At 37.3% G+C, this 18939-nt stretch overlaps 1 protein-coding gene across 1 annotated transcript; it reads right to left on the bottom strand.

Annotated features, from left to right (window-relative positions):
• Positions 1-12613: 12613 nt before the first annotated feature.
• Positions 12614-16912, bottom strand: LOC147530989 (Thioredoxin superfamily protein). Its single transcript, XM_086647852.1, has 9 exons — positions 16580-16912; positions 16425-16490; positions 14993-15073; positions 14824-14877; positions 14666-14734; positions 13420-13482; positions 13189-13271; positions 13043-13108; positions 12614-12941 (listed from the first exon to the last, which is right to left on the bottom strand). Exons 1-9 carry the CDS (start codon positions 16796-16798, stop codon positions 12899-12901), a joined length of 744 nt encoding a protein of 247 aa, XP_086503978.1. The 5' UTR covers positions 16799-16912; the 3' UTR covers positions 12614-12898.
• Positions 16913-18939: the final 2027 nt, after the last annotated feature.

Below are 18939 nucleotides of genomic sequence, written 5' to 3'. Positions count from 1 at the left end.
AAGTACTTCCTTTAGATGTAGTAGATGTGCTTCTTTGGATGGACTATTGATTAAGATGTCGTCAAAATATACGACCACAAACTTCCCAATGAATGGTTTTAGAATTTGATTCATCTAACGCATAAATGTGCTCGGCGCATTTGATAAACCAAAGGGCATCACCATCCACTCATATAACCCTTCTGTTGTTTGAAAGGCTGTCTTCTACTCGTCCCCTTCTCGAATTCTTATTTGGTGATAAACCACTTTTGAGATCAATCTTGGAAAATACTCTTGCCCCATGCAACATATCTAACATGTCGTCTAATCGGGGTATGGAGAAACGGTATTTGATTGTTATCTTGTTGATGGCTCTACTATCAATATACATTCTCCACGATCCGTCTTTTTTCGGTGCTAACAATGCTGGAATAGCACAAGGACTCATTGATTCCCTAATATATGATGTTGGATACTCCTTTGAGGCGGTAATCCAGAAGGTAGATCGTGAGGAAATACTTCTATAAATTCATCCAACAACGCTTTTATTTCAGCTGTGAATGAGTTTGGTGTAGCTCCCTTACTTCTTTCACAAAAAGAACATATGCCACTGAGTTTGTCTCAAGCTCTTCTATAAAGTGTTGGGCTGTCAATGAGGCATGTTCCCCAGAGCTTAGGAAAGTCTTCCTCTATCATTAGGGCAAGAACCACTTTAACGCCATTTTTGAAAAAAGCGTAAATGTTCTTTTCTCCGAGATGGACAGTCTTTTTGTCATATTGCCAAGGTCTCCCTAGCAATATATGACAAGCTTCCATTTCCACCACATCACATAAAACTTTGTCTGGGTAATTTTTTACCAATAGAGAAAGGAACAAGGCATTGATGGGTTACCTTTGCTTCGCCCCCTTTCTTAAACTAGACTACTTTGTATGGCTTTGGATGTGGTTGCATCTCAAGGTTCAGTTTCGTTACCATTTCTTTATAAACAAAATTCTTACAGCTACCACTATCAATGATAACATCGGAAAGCCGTCCATGTGACGAGCACCTTGTTCTAAAGATGTTATTACGTTGTGGCTTGGCTTCAATAGCTTTAGGTGTTAGCATGGCCCGTTGAACAACTAAAGCTGGCAGATCTTTGTCATCATATAAGACTTCATCTTCAGTAAACTCTAACAAATTTTCCCCATTAATGCTGCCACCATCTTCATAAGCAGCTCCAAAGTCCTCAACTTCTTCATTCACTAGTAAATTGGCATGCTTCTTTCGACATTCAGCAGACTTATGCCCCTCTTTTCCACACTTGTAGCACCTCCCGTATTGAAATTTGGTGTTCCACTTCCTCGATTCTGTCCACGCCCTTGGGAGTAAGGTGCTGGTCCAGAACATTGTGTAAATGAAGGTCCTGTTTCGATCTTCTGAGTTGACCCACCTTGACCACTATAAGGCCCTATTTGCACTTGCCCTCTGTACATCTGATTTTGCCGATTATGAGGTCTTGCTTGTTGTAATTCAACCTTCATTGCCAACTGAACAACACTAGCCAATGTCCTACAAGGTTGTAACTCGATCCAGTTTCTAATATTTGGCCTTAGTCCCATCAAATAACGATGTATAACTTGTGTTTCTGATTCAACTAAGTTTGCACGAGTCTTTGTTTTGTAGAAACCATTGGTGTACTCCCGAACTGCACGGTTTCCTTGCTGAAGGGATTGGTCTTGTTGGAACAACATATCTTCATAGTTTAATGGAAGAAACTTACTCCGAATCAGCCGTTGCATCTTTTACCATGTCTGAACTCGCTCCTTTCCGGTCTGCCTTCTTGTGATTTGTAATTGCTGCCACCAAGAAGACGCATACCCTTTTAGTTTAACAGCCACCAATTTGACTTTCTTATCTTCGGGTAGCTCCAAGTACTCGAAAATTCTATCAACCTCATTTAACCAGTCCAAAACTTCTTCTATTTGTTCCTCTCCGGTAAAGTCTGGAATTTCTAATCTCACATGTGGATCTTGATTACGTCGAGTACCAAAATCGAAAGGAGGTTGTCTTTCATAAGGCCGATCTTCACCTTCCCCGTCTGAAGATTCTTCTACATGGTGTTGTATTTGTACCCTTGCTGGATCTGGTTGTCTTCTTCGATGATACGTGTGCTGAAATATGGTGGCCCGTGGCTCTCTTTGTTCCGTATTAGCCACATTACGAGGCCCGAAGATTCTAGCTTGCTCAAGGCGATCACAGAGTTGTGTAAGGTGCTACTGAAGCATCTCCACATCTTCTTCTGTAGCCATATTACTTGCTGCTGGATTTGTTTCGGTACTTCCTTGACTTTGCTCCACGTTATTACCCCGCCCTGCCATAGATTCGCAGAATAACAAATCTAGCGTAGCTCTGTTACCACTTAAAGCAAACAGATCAGTACTAAAGCAAACAGATTAGTACTGGAGTTTCTTCACAAGAACAAGACATGGGAGGTTGTCCCATTGCCCGAAGGTAAGTCTGTTATTGGTTGTAAATGGGTGTACAAGAAGAAAGAAGGGTCGACTATAATGAGATTTTCTCACCGGTCGTGAAACATACTTCTATTCGGGTGCTATTGAGTATTGTTGCTCACAGTGATCTTGAGCTGGAACAACTCGATGTTAAAACCGCCTTCTTGAACGGTGATTTGGAAGAAGAAATTTATATGGCTCAACCTGAGGGATACAAGGTTGAGGGCAAAGAAAATCAAGTATGTCGTTTGAGGAAGTCTCTTTATGGATTGAAACAATCCCCTCGCCAATGGTACTAACAATTTGATTTTTTCATGCTAAAGCATGGTTTTCGCAGAAGTGACTATGATTGTTGTGTATACATCCAGAAGTTTCGCGAAGGTGACTTTATTTATCTCCTTTTGTATGTGGATGACATGCTTATTGCTTCTCGAAGCATGGTGGAGATAGATAAGTTGAAATCTCAACTCAGTCAAGAGTTTGAGATGAAAGACATGGGCGCTGCAAAGAAGATACTGGGAATGGAGATTAAGAGAGAGCGGTCAAGTAAGAAACTGTACTTGAATCAGAAAGGTTACATCGAACGAGTAGTTACTCGATCCGAGATGCAGAATGCGAAGGTGGTGTCAACACCTTTGGCACCACACTTCAGGGCTCTCGGGAAGACAATCTCCCACTACTGCGGTGGAGAAGGATCATATGGATCGTGTACCGTATGCTAGTGCAGTTGGCATTTTGATGTACGCTATGCTGTGTACTCGTCCGGATATTTCACAAGCGGTCAGTGTGGTTAGTAGGTTTATGGCAAACCCGGGGAAGACACATTGGGAAGCTGTGAAGTGGGTCTTGAGGTACTTGAAGGGTACCGTTGATACGGGTTTGTGCTTTGGTGGAGACACATGTCAGGTAAGCGGTTATGTTGACTCGGATTATGCTGGCGATCTAGATAGAAGACGATCTACTACTGGTTATATATTTAGGGTACATGGTGCTCCAGTTAGTTGGAGATCGATGTTACAATCTATAGTTGCGTTATCTATTACGGAGGCCGAGTATATGGCTATGGCCGAGGGTATGAAGGAAGCATTGTGGTTGTGGGGTTTTCTGGAAGATCTAGGGATTAAGCAGGAGTGCGTAGATGTATGGTGTGATAGTCAAAGTGCGATCCACAAGGCGAAGAATCAGGTTCATCATGCTCGTACTAAGCATATCAATGTCAGGTATCACTTTGTACGAGATGTCATAGAGGAAGGTGATGTTTCTCTCATGAAGGTACACACAGATGAGAATCCCGTGGACATGTTGACTAAAGTGGTGACGTGTAGTAAGTTTCAGCATTGTTTGGAATTGCTACAAATTGACTCGTGTTAAGTTGTCCGAAAGGGCGTAATGGCGTCAAGGTAATCTTTATGTGAAGGATTGGTAGAACTACGGTAGGCTTGATCCTATAAAAGGGTAGGTAGGCAGCCATGGTCATATGGTGCAGTCAGATGAAGTTACAAGAAACAGATATATCTTACAAGGAGTATCCTGTTGTTCGTCCAGAATTTGAAGTATATCAAATTGTGTACGAGGTGGAGAATTGTAAGAGGCGGTTGGTATCAAATTTGTTATAGGCGGTTTTGAGAAAACTTGGAAACTCAATTAGCGGTTTGCTTGCTTATGGCGGTTTCCAATTTTGGATTGTTTCCAATTTTTGGTTCAATCCCACCGGCTTATAATATATATAAATAGGGGGTTGAATGCTTTGTAACAACACATGAACACAACAACTCAACAACTCTTTTTTAGAGAGAGCTAGAGAGAGAGCAAGTGAGGGGGAAATTTTGTTCATAGTTTTGAGCGGTGTTTAATTTCTCGGTCGTCGAAGATCTAGTATAGAAGGTTGATTTCTATACGGTACCATCTTGGGACGAACTTACGGGTTGTGTTAGTCGTCTTCATCTATCCTTCAATAAAGATTTCTTGTTCGCCCGAGGACGTAGGCTGTAAAGCCGAACCTCGTTAAATTCTGTTCGCATATTTGATTTTGACATAACTTTTCGATTAATTTTCGTAGTCGGATCAATTTCTAGGATAGGTTCGATAGCTTCCGCGACTTTTAGTTACAACAGAAGGCATATAGGATGAAGAGAGTTCATCATGAAGTTCTAATACAGGATTTCTTGAATAAGATTTTTAAGTGGCTGCGTCTACCATGGGAGGATGGCAAGATGAAAGTTAGTATCTATTCACCAAAGTTAAAACATATGAGCGAGTGTGTAAACGTATTGGATGTTCTGCAAGAGCTATTCATTAATTTGTGCCCATGTGTGTTTTATAGGCGGTTATTCGTGTTATTAGTTTCTCTTTCTATCTCTAACAAAGTACGTGATACCTGATCTTGTTCCAGGTGTGTTAATCACATTGTAAAGTACGTGAAAGCCCTTGTTTAGTACATGTATCATCACAATAAGAAAGGTTGTCGGTTTAAACAATAGGTCAGGAAAGATTATAATGTACATGTTCTTTTAATGGCAAAAACTATTATTTTGTCAACTCTACCGTTCTTAGAGATTCACGAGATTTCAATTTTCGCGGTCAGGGTAGAGAAAGAGGTTGATTTTAGGTCCTTTTTTTCAGTTTTACTTTTAGAGAAAGGAGAATTTGTCATTAACATATTTCGGAAGACGATCTTTAGTTTCAGACTTGTTTTAAAGTTTGAAAAGAATGTGCTTTATTGAGCCATTCATACAACAAGTACATTCATTTGACTTTTCTGATTTTGATAAAAATGTGTTAGGAAACAAACACAATTTCCGTGAATACATTGAAGAGTTGTATGTGGGTTTAAGTGGCAAAAGTTGATCAAATAATAACTTGAATCCTTCGAAACTGCAATCACATAAGCAAGACATTGTACAGGTTGATAAAAGAATTATTTCCCTTCCTGGTAGGCTCTGCAGCATTCTGTCAAGAAAAATGACAAAAAAATCTTCTACAAAAATTAACTCAAAATTTTGAAGCTCAAAATACTATTTTTTAGTGACTCGACATATATTTCCAAGGAAAGAACGAATCTATATAATAAACCAGAAGGGGAAACGATTGACAGGATAAACACCCTTTTTTAATTATGCATATTATTTAGAAACCCTTCATTATTTACAAAGTGATCAAATTCCTTTTAATTTATAAGTCTTTTCACGTGATTTTACTAAAGTAGTTTGAATTTTACACTTTGGTCCACAATTATACCGTGTTTACTGTTAAGTCCCTTCGCAAAAATTAGTTGCCAAACCCTTGCACTAATTTATACTTAGGTCCACAACTACACCGTGTTTACGGTTAAGTCCCTCCGCAAAAACTAGCTGGCAAACCTTTTTCACGTAATTTACACTTCGGTCCATAACTATACCGTGTTTACAGTTCAGAACCTTCTAAAAAATGATTTGCACCGTTGATCCTCTCAACGGTTCTGATCATATCAAGAAAAATAAACCCAAAGAAAACAAACAGCTCTCTACTTCTCTCTTTAAAAAAACTCAAATACTCAACCGAGTTGGTAAGATTCAAGGTGATTCTCTATTCCCTTTGTTAAACGAAAGACGGAGTAGCTTGTGTTGCAATATCTCCTCAAATTTCAAAAGATTTAGTGAGGTAAAATTTTAGGATCTTTCGTGGACTTTGTAATCACCGTGGGTATAAATCTAATTTCTTCTTTACTTATATAACTCTAATCTTTTTTCTGTTGAAATACATAAATCTAATATTGGTACTGAAACTTAGTTGTGTGTGGATATTATTGGTTTTCAGAACCTCAATTGTACAAATCTAATCTTTATTGGTGTCATTTTTATAACTCCCTACACAAATAGAATATGTTATGTAATTCTAATCTTTATTAATGTCATTCTTAAAATAGGTTATCTAATGCAAAAACTGATTTTCGGAGCCTCATTTTGTCGATTCCTGCTAAAAAAGAAAATTTCACGAAACCCACTTACTTCTGTTTGGAGCATCACCAAGTCTCTAACCTGACCGATGGATTAGATTCAACCAATGCATCAATGTAAGGCAAAATACACAATTAAATTATGAGTTTTTTATTTGAAATTGTCAACGGGTTGAAGGGCCCGACCCTTTACAAAACTAATGAATCAGAAAATGACGAATAAAACAATAAGGACTTATAAAGAAACATATCAATCAGCAAATTAAGTATGCCTAATTCTAATTACACCCCTCTGGTCATCTCTCACTAGCTTCTTTAATTCCTCAAGCATTGCTTCTGGGGTCATCTCGATCATTCCATTTGCGGGCTACATTTTTTAGAGGTAATCTGCTGCCTGGTTTATTTCTCTATACACGTGCATAATAGAACACTCCTCGAATTGCTCCCATAATAATTTGATTTCTCGGACCAATCTCTTGATCTACCACGGTGGTGGTTTCTCTGGGTTTGTGAGTGTTTGCTTTATCTTGTGAATGGATTCAACTAATCGCTCTTGAAACTTTCGATAAGCTAAACTTTTGGTGGAAGGTAAGGCAAGATTTGAGTGATAATGAATTAATAAATACTAATGGAATATCTATATAATAAGGGAGGAGGGTATCTTTCCCCCTCCTCCCAATGGCCATGATTTATCCTCACAAAAGATAAAAGATGGTTGAGATTAATTCTCCCAAAATCTAATGGCTTAAACTCACATGACACCCCATCTAATGGTTTAAATGAAATGGTAGAGCATCTTTTGGAAGATGCCATTTTGAATCACTTTTCCCCCATTTTGAAATCACTTTTCCCCCCGAATTTGTCCTTTCCCCCTCATTCTCAATTTTTTCAAATGTTTCTTTCTCTCTCATGCAGCCTCTGACTGCCTCACGCAGCCGGCCTGCCTCTCTCCTCTTTCTCAACATTTCTCCAGCTCACACCATCTCTCTTTCTCTATCAAACAAAATCCATAACAAGAGCCCATCAAACTTATTTGTGATGGTCAAGATGTAGAGGAATATCAGCTTTTTTTTTTGATGAAAGAGAGGAGTATCAGCTTAACAATGCAAAGATTAACGTTTCAGGGGTCATGGATGGTGGTCATGGGAACAAAAGGTGTGACATTAGTAGTGGAGTAAACCATAATAACAATAACGTAGTTTTGGTAAACCAACTCATCTCCCATCAAAATATAGGTTTCAAGTTTGTTTCTCACACGACCTCATTAGAGCAAACAGAATAGTATCAACCCACCATCAATCTCATACAACCTCATTAGATGATGATGAATCATCATATATCTTCCTTTACTGCTCCAACTATCACCTGTTACTATTATAATTACATCACATCTGCCTAAAACCTTAACTTATATACCTATCCATGCCAATTGCTATTGTTGATTATTCTCTATGTAATTACTGATCTCGGATAAATATATTCATTCCGTATTCTATGAGTTGTATTTTTGTTTATTTTATTTTCTTTTTGTGAATTTTTTTTTATTGTGGCATATGTGAGATTGAGCTTGAGTTGTTTATTTCTTCAGTAACTTAATGATCGATTATTACTGTAGTATTTTAATCAGTCGCTAGATCGGCCATTTATCAGTTCAGTTCTTTATGTAAATACTGGTTGACCATTTTTTTCTTGCCCTATGTTAATTATACTAATTATTTATAATGAACGGTTGTAAATGTTAATCCATGTGGCGTGTGCTTGAAGAATTGCTACTATTAATTGGTTGTTGATCTTGCTTAATTTGTTGTTGTTGTTCATTTTGCTAATTAGATTAAGCATATTGAATCTTGCGTTTTCTTTCTTAGGAGTTTCTGAATTTTTTATTAAGTTTTTTCAAACAAATTTTAGGGTTTGTCGGATCAACTTAGAGTTTATACGAAATGATCACTTAAGGGATCAAAGAAAGAACCTCCTGCAAAAGTACTCATTTGGATTCGAAGTCCATCAAGGAAATTCGAAATTAAATATCTACTGTCGTAAAAATCATACAACCATGGTTTTGGAAGGAATCATAGAAGTGGTTTGTCACGTGAAAGTTTTTTTTTATGAGATTGTCACATGAAAGTTAGCAGTAGATTTATCAAAGAAATGACATGAGATTGTCACATGTTCCATATTTTGATTTGGAATGTTTGAACTTATTAGGTCACAACTATTTTCACTTTAAAGTTTACTTTCTGCTACTCGATTTTTGTGGGTCTATAAATTGATTTGTGTTAAATTTAAATCGATTTCTTCGGGGGTTTTATTTAATGCAGTATGGTTTTAATCTATTTCACCGGCTCATGTACGCGCTTGATAAAATTGTCCGTGCCCGGCGGGCACGGGTTATACCCTCGTGAAAGATACATATTTAGATTATCAATCAAGTTTCCTTCTTCTCTAATTATAGTGTTTGATCTTTGCATATACCATTATCTACTATTTGATTTTTCATGCCAAGTTAAATAATTCTTTAGAATTTAACAATAGAGTAATAAAGAAGTTGGATCTTACAGTACGAGTATCTATAATTACTTCTCATTTCTCTTCATTTATGAGAGAATATGGTCGGCTTGAGTTATCACATCAACAAGCAGGAAGTTTTTTACTTTTCATTTTGTTGATCTCTGTTGAAAATTTTGATGACTTTTGTTACAATATTCTTTTTGCAATATATGAAATTTCAAGTTTTAGTTTTGGAGAGTTTTATGTAAAGGAGCTTCAAGAATGTGTACATTATAGGAAACTTCACTTGCAAATGATGTTGAAATGAAAAAAAGTTAACGACTTACATTCATATGTTCGGCCAACTCACTACAATTTTCTTTTTCCAATTTTAGTAACACTTTCATTCGTCATCACAATTTTGAATTTTTATCATATTTTTTGTTTTTCTTTTCTAGACGTGCCGGAGGCACAGGCTATACCCTAGTATAATACTATAATGAAATAATAAGACAGTGCCAACTCATAGGGCCAATTAGAGGTGTTAATGGGTCGGTTCTGGTTCCAGTAACTCATTACCCAGAATCAAAAATATTAAAAACTACAGTTCCAAATTCTAGCGGTGCCGTACCTTATTCCCTGTAGGATCCAAGCCGGAGAGTTATAAAATGTGCAAGTACCCGTTAAGTATCGGATATTTATCTGTTCTTTTTAGGAATTCTTATCCATAAAAAATATTATGTTAAGAGAGAAACTTATCAAATATAACATGTCTGGACACATACTCCTTATTGGTGGTTAAGTCTAGGCATTTATATCCCTTATGCACAGGATTGTAACCAATAAAAACACATTTTGCAGATCTTGGGCTGAGTTTATCATTCTTAATGTCCCCAAGATAACGATAACATGTAGACCCAAATACTTTAATCATGTTATAGTCTGGAGTCCTATTGAACAACACCTCATAAGGAGTTTTGAATGATAATACCTTAGCTGGTGTCCTGTTGATGAGATAAGTGGCAGTAGAATAAGCATGATACCAGAAATGCTTGGGCATAGATGCTCGAAACAGCAATGTGTTGTCAACGGATGTGATATGCCTGTTTTTTCTTTCAGCTTTCCCATTTTGTTGTGGAGCATATGGGCAAGAACTTCTAAACAGTGTCCCGCACTTATTTAGATGTGCTTGAAACTCTCCCTTAGCCAATTCCAAAGCACCATCGCTCTGAAAACTCTTGATAGAAGTAGATAAAAGCTTTTCATAATGCCTTTGGAAGTGTTGAAAACACCCCAAACTGCCAGACCTTAGTTTCATTGGATAAATCCAAAAGAAACTACTGAAATCATCCATGAATAGGATATAGTACCTAATGCTATACTTAGTAGTAACTGGGGTTGGACTCCAAATGTCACGATGAATCAATTCAAGTGGGGTAGAGGAAGAGCCTGTAGATGAAGGAAGTCTCTGACTTTTCCCTAGCTGACATGAGGTACATACATCATAGTTGTCTTTGGAAGAGATGACAATCTACTGACTTCTTTCCAAAACTGAGAGTACATCTTTGGAGGTATGACCTAATCTGTTGTGCCAAGTCCTAGCTGAAGCATTGACACTATAAGCTTGCTCCAGTAGGATCTCAGATGGACTATCACAGAGGCTCATTGTAAAATCAGTGCTATACAAATTGTTAACCATCGGTCCATCAGCAAATACCTCTTTGGACCAAATATCTCTAAGAAGGAACCCCCGAGGCAAGAGTTCAACACTACAAAAGTTTTCTTTAGTGAATTTGGAAATAGAGAGGGGATTCTTATGTATGGATGGGAGATGTAATACCTTTTTGAGCTCAAAAGCATGTGCACCAGCAATGATAGTAGCTCTGCCAGTGTTTCTGATGTCCAGATACTGCCCATTTCCTATCATCACTCTATTGTCACCTCTATAGGGGGAACTGTGATCAAGAATGCCCTTGGTGTGTGTCATATGGCTTGTTGCTCCTGTATCAGCTATCCATTTCTCATCTTTAGCATTGTGGCGTGTTAAGTGAATCTCTTCAGTTGAGGAAGAGAGATGCTAAGAAGTGTTCATCAATGCTCCAAAGTGAGCTTGCTCCTCCTCTTCTTCTTGGGTTTCAATGAACACCTCTCCCTCTTCTTCTTCTTCTTCTTCAATCTCTTGTAAATGGAGATTGGCAAAATTTCTTTGTGGGGGTCTTTGAGAGGAAGTAGACTCTGAAAAATCGCTAAATCTCATGCGACATTGCTAGCTGTGTGACCCCATTTGTAGCAAATGGCACAAGGAATGGTGGTGTAGTCAAAGAAATTATTTCTAGTGGAGGAGGGATTGGCTTTGGTTGGAAATCTTGAGCCAGAATCAAGATATTGAGTATGTGAAATGGATCTTGCACCTTGAAAAGGGGAAGATCGAGACATACCCCTAGTTGGAAACCTCTTGACAAAGTAAGACTCATGCTCAACAATGGGTTCTTGCTCCTTGAGCCAATGCTCACGATGGGTAAGTCGACTTCTTCACGCAGCAAAGTTTAAAGACCCCTCTCTATTCTGAATTGTAATGACAAATTGGGAATACTCCTTTCCCAGACCTTGTAGAGTAATTCTTGAGAGCTCTGAATCAGAAACTCGATCATTGACAGCCACAAGTGAATCAGCAATAGTCTTTATCTTACTTAGGTATTCAGAAATCGATGTCGAACCTTTCTTGGTTGTTTGAAGCTTATATCTCAAAGAAGATTTCTTAGCCTCAAATTCTTAAAGAAAGATGAGCTCAAGATAAGTCCAAATTTCTCTAGCTGTCTTCAAACCCAATATATCTGAAGCTACTGAGTGGGATATAGTGGCTTTAATGCAAGATTTGACAAGACTGTCATTCTTCCGCCATCGAAGATAAGCTGGATTGAAAGCATCTCTACCCTCAAGAACAATTAATTGTGGGGGTTCTTAATTTGTGCCATCAATATAGGAAATTAGATCGTTTCCAATTAGGGCATTCTCAATTTGGTCCTTCCAGACCGAGAAATTTGAGCTATCTAAATGAGCAGAGATTAAACTTGTGATATTTGCATTATGAGAGGACTGACCTGAATTAGGCTTTTGATTAGTAGCCATTTTGTGATGAGATTGAGTCCCTGATTCTTTGACACAGAAGATCCAACTCTTTTCCAATACGAACTTTTGAGAATTTAACATGAGTAATGACAAAGAATAGCAGAAACCTCGATCGATTTGAAGTTATCTTGTTCTTGAGTTTAGTCCCAATGGAGTTTCTGAGAATTCCTTGATTAAAAAAAAAAAACTCGCTAGGGCTCTGATACCATGAAAAGTGAAGCTTTGATATTATGAACTTCAACTAACTATTACAAGATTAGAATCTTCCCATTATATAGAGTTTTAGAGAGAGAGAGAATAACAGAATTAAGAGTTCGGTTTAGAGAGAGAAAGTTAGGTTAGTTGTTAGTTAACAACTAATCTGATTGTTAGTATAATAGACACGAGCGATGTAAGCGTGTGAGGTGAGTGCCCATAGAAACTGACTATTTCCACTTCCGTCCTTTCTTATAACGGTTTAATCTACACTTCAGCCCTCTTCATTCTTCAGTCTTCAATATTAGTCCCTTCTCTCTTACATCATTAAAGCAAGCATTACTCAAAAGAAAGTATTATCGCGAAATTGTGAAGAACACAAGCAACAATGAAGCGTATTAACAAGGTAGCAACTTTATTTGTCTCACTAGATAATTGTACAAGAATAGAGAAGATAAATATAACATACATATATATATTGAAATTAGGGAGGATCTTTGATCCCTATCTTCTATCTTGGTCGGTGGGACGGAGGTGCCTGTTGCTCGGGGCACCCTCGTTATCTTCACATGTCAATAATTACTATTAACTTTTTGGTAGAGTAAGTGACGTACCATAGACGGATTTCTAAGAGTTGAAGAGCACGATCCTTGCATATGAGCTGAAGATGGTCATCGTGGACTAGACACTTTCTTCAGGATGCCACTTTATACTGCATCCAACACTTCAAGCCAACAAAATATAACATTTCAGCTTAAAAAAACAAACATGTACAAACATAGATCACAAGTTTGGAAGAACTGGTAAGAAGAGCTAACTAGTTACCATGGTTTTTGTACAGATGACAATGTCTGGCCACTTAGAACACAATCTATTGCTATGCTCAAATCCCTAAAGACATAAATTGTATGAAGACAAATATAGACTAAAAGCCTCAAATGTTTACTGTTAAATAGATCATAGATACAAACCTTCCAGTAACCCGAACATTATTACTTGGACGTGAGTCGTCAAACTGTCCATGGTAAACGAGCTGAAATGGCCTTCTACCATCCTGCAACTCAATTAAAAACCTAGTAGTAGTAAAAACAAAGGCAATGTGTTCTCCTATACTTCTTAACAATTGAAGAAGACATAAAGCTACATGGCAATCTAAATTAAGCCTCAAAGTTCGTATAAGATGATTCAATTTTTGGGTTAACCTTTTTGAAGAGGAAAAATTCTGGTGTACAGACAGCTCCAAAAGCTCGTGCAACATCTTGTGACTGCAGGAAATAAAAGATACCAACTTTTTAAGTTGATAAAGGTAAGTAACTAGAGCAACAAAGGTATTACCAGATCTTGGATCCAACAGGGAAGATAAGTGTTTAATGGAAAGATTTCATAAGGTAAATGTACATAACATCCCCCACTATTCTTGACTGCTTTCTGAGTAGTCGCTAGTCCCAGCTTGACTGATACGACTAGCTGACTCCTAGGTTTTCGAACCGATTCAATCATCTTCTGGTGCCCAACTTAGCCGGTTAGATGTCTAAATTAATCCATGGCTGGGTACTATTACAAATTTTATTGACTTTGTTTTGTCTGAAACTTTGGATGAATAAATTGAGAGATAGGAGATGAGTACAATTGGCCTTGGACCTCGCGCTAGAACAGAAGTACAGAACCAAAGTTAAGTTAGAAACTAAAAGCCTCCAATTTGCGTACAAAATATGTGACTTGCAATCTACTAAAGTAATATAAGAATCATTTGATGGCACATGATAAGTCCTCCAGCGAAAATCTCTCTTTGAAAATCCTACGGTTTCTCTCCTTCCATACACACTAGATGATTTAGCTGGAGATCAACTGGTTCACCGATTCTTCCAGTTCTTTACACAGAACACATCTATTGACCCTGATGCATCTCCTATTTTTCAATTGATCAACAGACGGAAATTGATGTTGGCATGCTCCCCAGAAAGTAAAACTGATGCCAGGGAGACTGGTTTTCTCCATATGATCTTATGGTCATGGAAAGAAATAGCTCAAGATCTATTAACTTTCTTATCTGTTTAGAAAGAAATTATTAAACTAGAACTGAAATTTTGGTATGTACTAGATTAGACAAGTACCAAATGTACGTCAAAAAAAGTACCAAAATTAAAATGGAGAATCTCGTCCGTGGTACGCATCGGAGAGTAAAGTTTATTTATGGTAACTCAAGGTGGAAACCTAACTACTAGTGTAATACTATAACTAACAAATATGAAGTGTAAATAAAGTTCACAGTTGCGTTTTAACTTCTGTTGAAAAACAAACGCCTCCCAATTAGCAGGTTCTCAAACAACAGATACAATAACAACAACCAAGATAGTCTCATCTACATAACCAACAACAAAACCTAACAGTTACAGGCTGACTAATTTATAATTTTAAAATAAAGGAATCTGGGTTACAGTTACATACCTCATCGTAGAGGTAAGGGAAAGGGTATTTTAATAAATTAGCTTCTTCTGCCATGAATTCCGGTCCGTCCTATAGGAGTGTTTCCAACTTCCAATTATGAGAAAACATTGAATAGCTAAACTGTAAAATTAGGTTTCGAAGTGCAAACTCATATTAACCTGCGGGTGTGTAGCTACGGAATTTGAAGAGATAGCGACAACTGCAAGTCCCTTCTGCAGCATTTTTGTGTGTTATATGCTTGTGTGAAGAATAATACCCCCAAGAATGATACAAATCGATATGTCATTTTTCTTCCCATTTCCGAGCACGAAAAGGAGATAAGTTTACCTTCATATAAAAATTGGCTAGCTTTACAATGTCTTTCTTCAAGTGTATCACAAATGGGCAATGATTGCAGATAAACATAACCTGCATCGACATGTTGAAGTTTCTAATCTACTGAAAGTCCCAACGGAAATTACCAAAAGTACAAGAAGATATAAAGGAACCGGATTCCCCATTCTTAAGACTCGATCTACACCAACCACCTAGTGAAGAGCTAATTAAATTAATTGTTTTCAATTACAACATAACTTTATGACCCTCATAACTAAAGGATGGTAGTCAAGGAACATTGGCAGCCAAAAAATACTCTTCTCTACGCCACATTGAGAAGTTTTTTGCCAATAAATCACCAAAAAGTAAAGATAAAAAAGAACAAACAAGTGAGGACAAGAAAGTCCATTAGATTCAATCTCAATAAGTTTTAGCCCCTGAGTTTCTTGAGTGGTTTGTTTCAAGAGAATGGCATATGTCCTAACTATGTGTGAGCGGAGGGGCAAAATAAACAATCCGCTCTTTTGAGCCTTTAGCCAATTAATGGTTATCCCTGGATGGTTCGCACATTAACCTGCCAAAAATGGACTAAAAATCCACCAGCTGAAAAGTAAACATGTTGATTTTTAGGGCTTAAAGGTAGGTTCCTCTCTGACACAGTAAAGTCAATTGGGTCAGATTGGATTTACCCAAAGGTCAACATTTTCTGGGTGCCCTAAAGCAGCGGCCTTTACTAATTAGTAATTTGTTACTCTAATCCTACAAAGTAATACTCTATTAGTTGAGTAAGTAGCAGATACGTAGTAGAGTTAGGAGTTCTAATTTTTTGTGGGAGTTTTATATGCAATGCACAAACTTGTTAAAGACAATGTGTTTTTCACCCAAGACTTGGTCAAAACAACTTAACCAAGTATGGTTAGAGGCAATGCCCAAACTTGAGGGTTTTTATCAACCACTTTTTCTTTTTCTCTCCTTCGGGCAAAAAGTCGTCGGCCGGAGCTTAATTAATTTTTTTCTTCTTCTTCTTCTTCTTAATTTTATTTATCAAGGTTACTAGTGGGAGCTTAATTAAATTTTGTTTTCCTCTTCTTAATTTTTTTTAATTAAGGTCCCCGGCCGGCGACGACCTAACGGCGTCAATTATTCCGTTAGGTCAAACTGAAATGGGCAATGCGGGCAATGCCTTCTCTAACCAAAATATGTTATTAAAGGGATTGCCTTTAGCAGCATTGCCTACAAAAACTTCTCATTTTTTGTAGTAGTGCTGGACAGTTACAGTCAATTAGAGTGAACTATCTTCTTTCCAGCTGTGTGTATCAACTATCAATGGATGGGAATTTTATGAATGGAATCAAGTGGTTCACCCTAAGCACAAGATTACTAAGCACAACATGCAGTATAATAGAAAGGACAATACAACTAGAAAGGAATTGTAGAAGAGTACCAATAAAGCAGGATGAGAATCAAAATCGTCCAATTTCCAGGTTTTCCCAGTTAGAGGTTCCTGTAGCTATATAAATATAACAATAACTAATGAGTGTTCTGAAATAGCAAACGGAAATGAACCCCCAAATGAGGGGATGCAATGTGAGTAAGAACCTGAAAATCAGGGGCTTTGGATCCTAATGAGACTCCTTTAGACTCTATCCGTGCAGCTTGAATTTTGAACTTTTTGGGTGATTTAGGTTTTCTGAGTTGCGGAGGAGTAGAGAAAGCAAAAGTCGAAGAAGGGAGGAACTGAGGAGAGAGGATAACAGTTCTTTTAGAGGGAATAAGGTTAGCCTTAGGTGAAGTGAAAGAGAACCTAATTGTTGCCATTACTGATGAGTGTTCTGTTCAGATGTGAAGTCTTCTTATCCTCTACTTCAACTCCATGCCAAGGGTCCCTTGGCTAAAGATGGGGACATTTTATAGGGAGAATTACTGAAACCCCTGTCTTTTCATAATACACATAACTGAAACACCCACTTTTTCAGATGTGGGAGTTTCGTAATGTGTATCATCAAAAGGGGGGGTTTCAGTGATTCCCCCTAAAAACTCAATTTTATACAAAAATGGGTGGGGGACTTCTCTTTGTACTCCTGACTCACTTCGCTCGGGTAGCTAATAAGACAAGTGGTATTTTGGTCTTTTTCATGATTTTTTCAGACTGTGAAGAGATTAAAATACCCCTTGTACTAGAGGGAATACATCAGGGACTCCCCCTATCAGGATTTGAATTTTATATGTTATAGACAAAGTCACGAGGTAACACTTTACTTGGTCAATTGCCTACGACCAAGTTAAGGGTTATTCATACACATTGTCGACCGACCCTCCACTATCTTGCTCGCCACCTCCACCATTATAACACCGTCTCCCCTCTCCTTGGGTGCAAGATGTTTATGAATAATTTCAAACCCAACATACAAAGAGTTTTAATCCAGATAGTTTTTAAAATCAGGTACCTGGAAACTTACAAACTAGAAAATTCTAACATTCTTTAATTTGTAATTTACGTAAAGTTTGTGAATTGATGAAAAATTTATGTTGTAGTAGTCTTGTAAAGATATCTACCAGTTGCTTGTTGTTGTTGAAAAATCAAAATGAAATTTGAAATTTCTTCCTCTTATTCCAAATTACTCTCGAAATGGTAGATTTTTTGTCATTGCTATTGCAGACCGATTGTCACGGTAAATTGTTGTAGGATCGGTTTCTATTTAAAATAAATATTCTAAAGTTGATATTCTTGATCATACTACTTCACATGTTGCACCCTTCGCCGAATAACTTACGTCTCTGCTGATGATAATGCAATAGTCGTTTGCATTTTTGAAGATCATACAATAACCTTTGAAACTAACAGAAAATATACCTAGATGTACACTTTCGATTATCAAAAAACCAACCCAATCCCTCTCGAGTAAAATCAACCAGTTTGCTTTCCTTATATTTAATTCCGTGACTTTTTGTTCCTTGTTACCTAAAAATTTGATTTGTAACAAAAAAGTGAATTTTGCTTGCTCGTTCATGAATCTAGAGATGAGATTGACATGATAGACCATGTGTGGCCTCAGGGGCGGACCCACATTGGGACCCGTGGGGTCACGTGCCCCCACGGGTCTAAAAGTTTTTTTTTATGAAAAGGGTCTAAAATAGTTAAGACAAATGAAAGATATAAAAACAAAAACCCCCAAGAGCTTGATGTTAAAGAGAAGTTGGTGTGGTGGTATGACATGAAGTCCTCCACTCAAGAGGTTTAGAGTTCGAATCCAGCAGTCTTTTCTTTTTAGTTGTTTTATGGGTAAATTGGTATATAGCCCCTAGTTTCTACTAGTTATCCTATTAGCCCTGTATTACTTTGTTTTGAACCCTTCTTTACAAATCTTTTAGCCTTTTTTTTTATTGTTGACTCCTTATACATTGTTTTTTTTTTTTTTATGAAGGTCCTTATACATTGTTAGAACTACTTTTCTTCATGGATCCTTATGCCTCATTTTTATTTCATTTTCTTTTATGTGTGTGTGTGGTGTTGTTTTCTGATTATTTTTCTAAAATGAGTTTGTCCCCTCTATTACCTTAACTTCTCTATACATACAATTCGAATGTGTATACTTATTTATATTGGTTACAATCAACATGTACAACTTGTAAATCAATACTCCATAGTAGTTGAGTCGGCTTAGAATGTAACAGTAATGTATAGAAATCGCTCGTTCGGACGTCAAACCAAGATTTTTAGAAGATTTACGACTTACTACAACTAAAAGTGCCCCCACAAAGCAATTTTTCTAGGTCTGCCACTGTGTGGCCTTGTGTTCGTGAGATTAATTATAGAGTCAAGAACACTTCTAAATTTTTTTGCAGGAACTTTAGGTGATCCATCATTTAATTGCAATTTTTTCATGTAGAAGGGTTGATGTACAAATACGCTTACAATCTGACATCTGAAATCTTTTGAATAAGTCATCCATGTATTT

The sequence above is a fragment of the Eschscholzia californica genome, unplaced genomic scaffold (assembly GCF_041429995.1).
Source record: "Eschscholzia californica isolate CP2 unplaced genomic scaffold, dmEscCali1.0.p SCAF_6, whole genome shotgun sequence".
Classification (NCBI taxonomy): Eukaryota; Viridiplantae; Streptophyta; class Magnoliopsida; order Ranunculales; family Papaveraceae; genus Eschscholzia; species Eschscholzia californica.
Note: the sequence above shows the minus strand (reverse complement) of the source record. Positions and strands in the feature narration are given on the sequence as shown.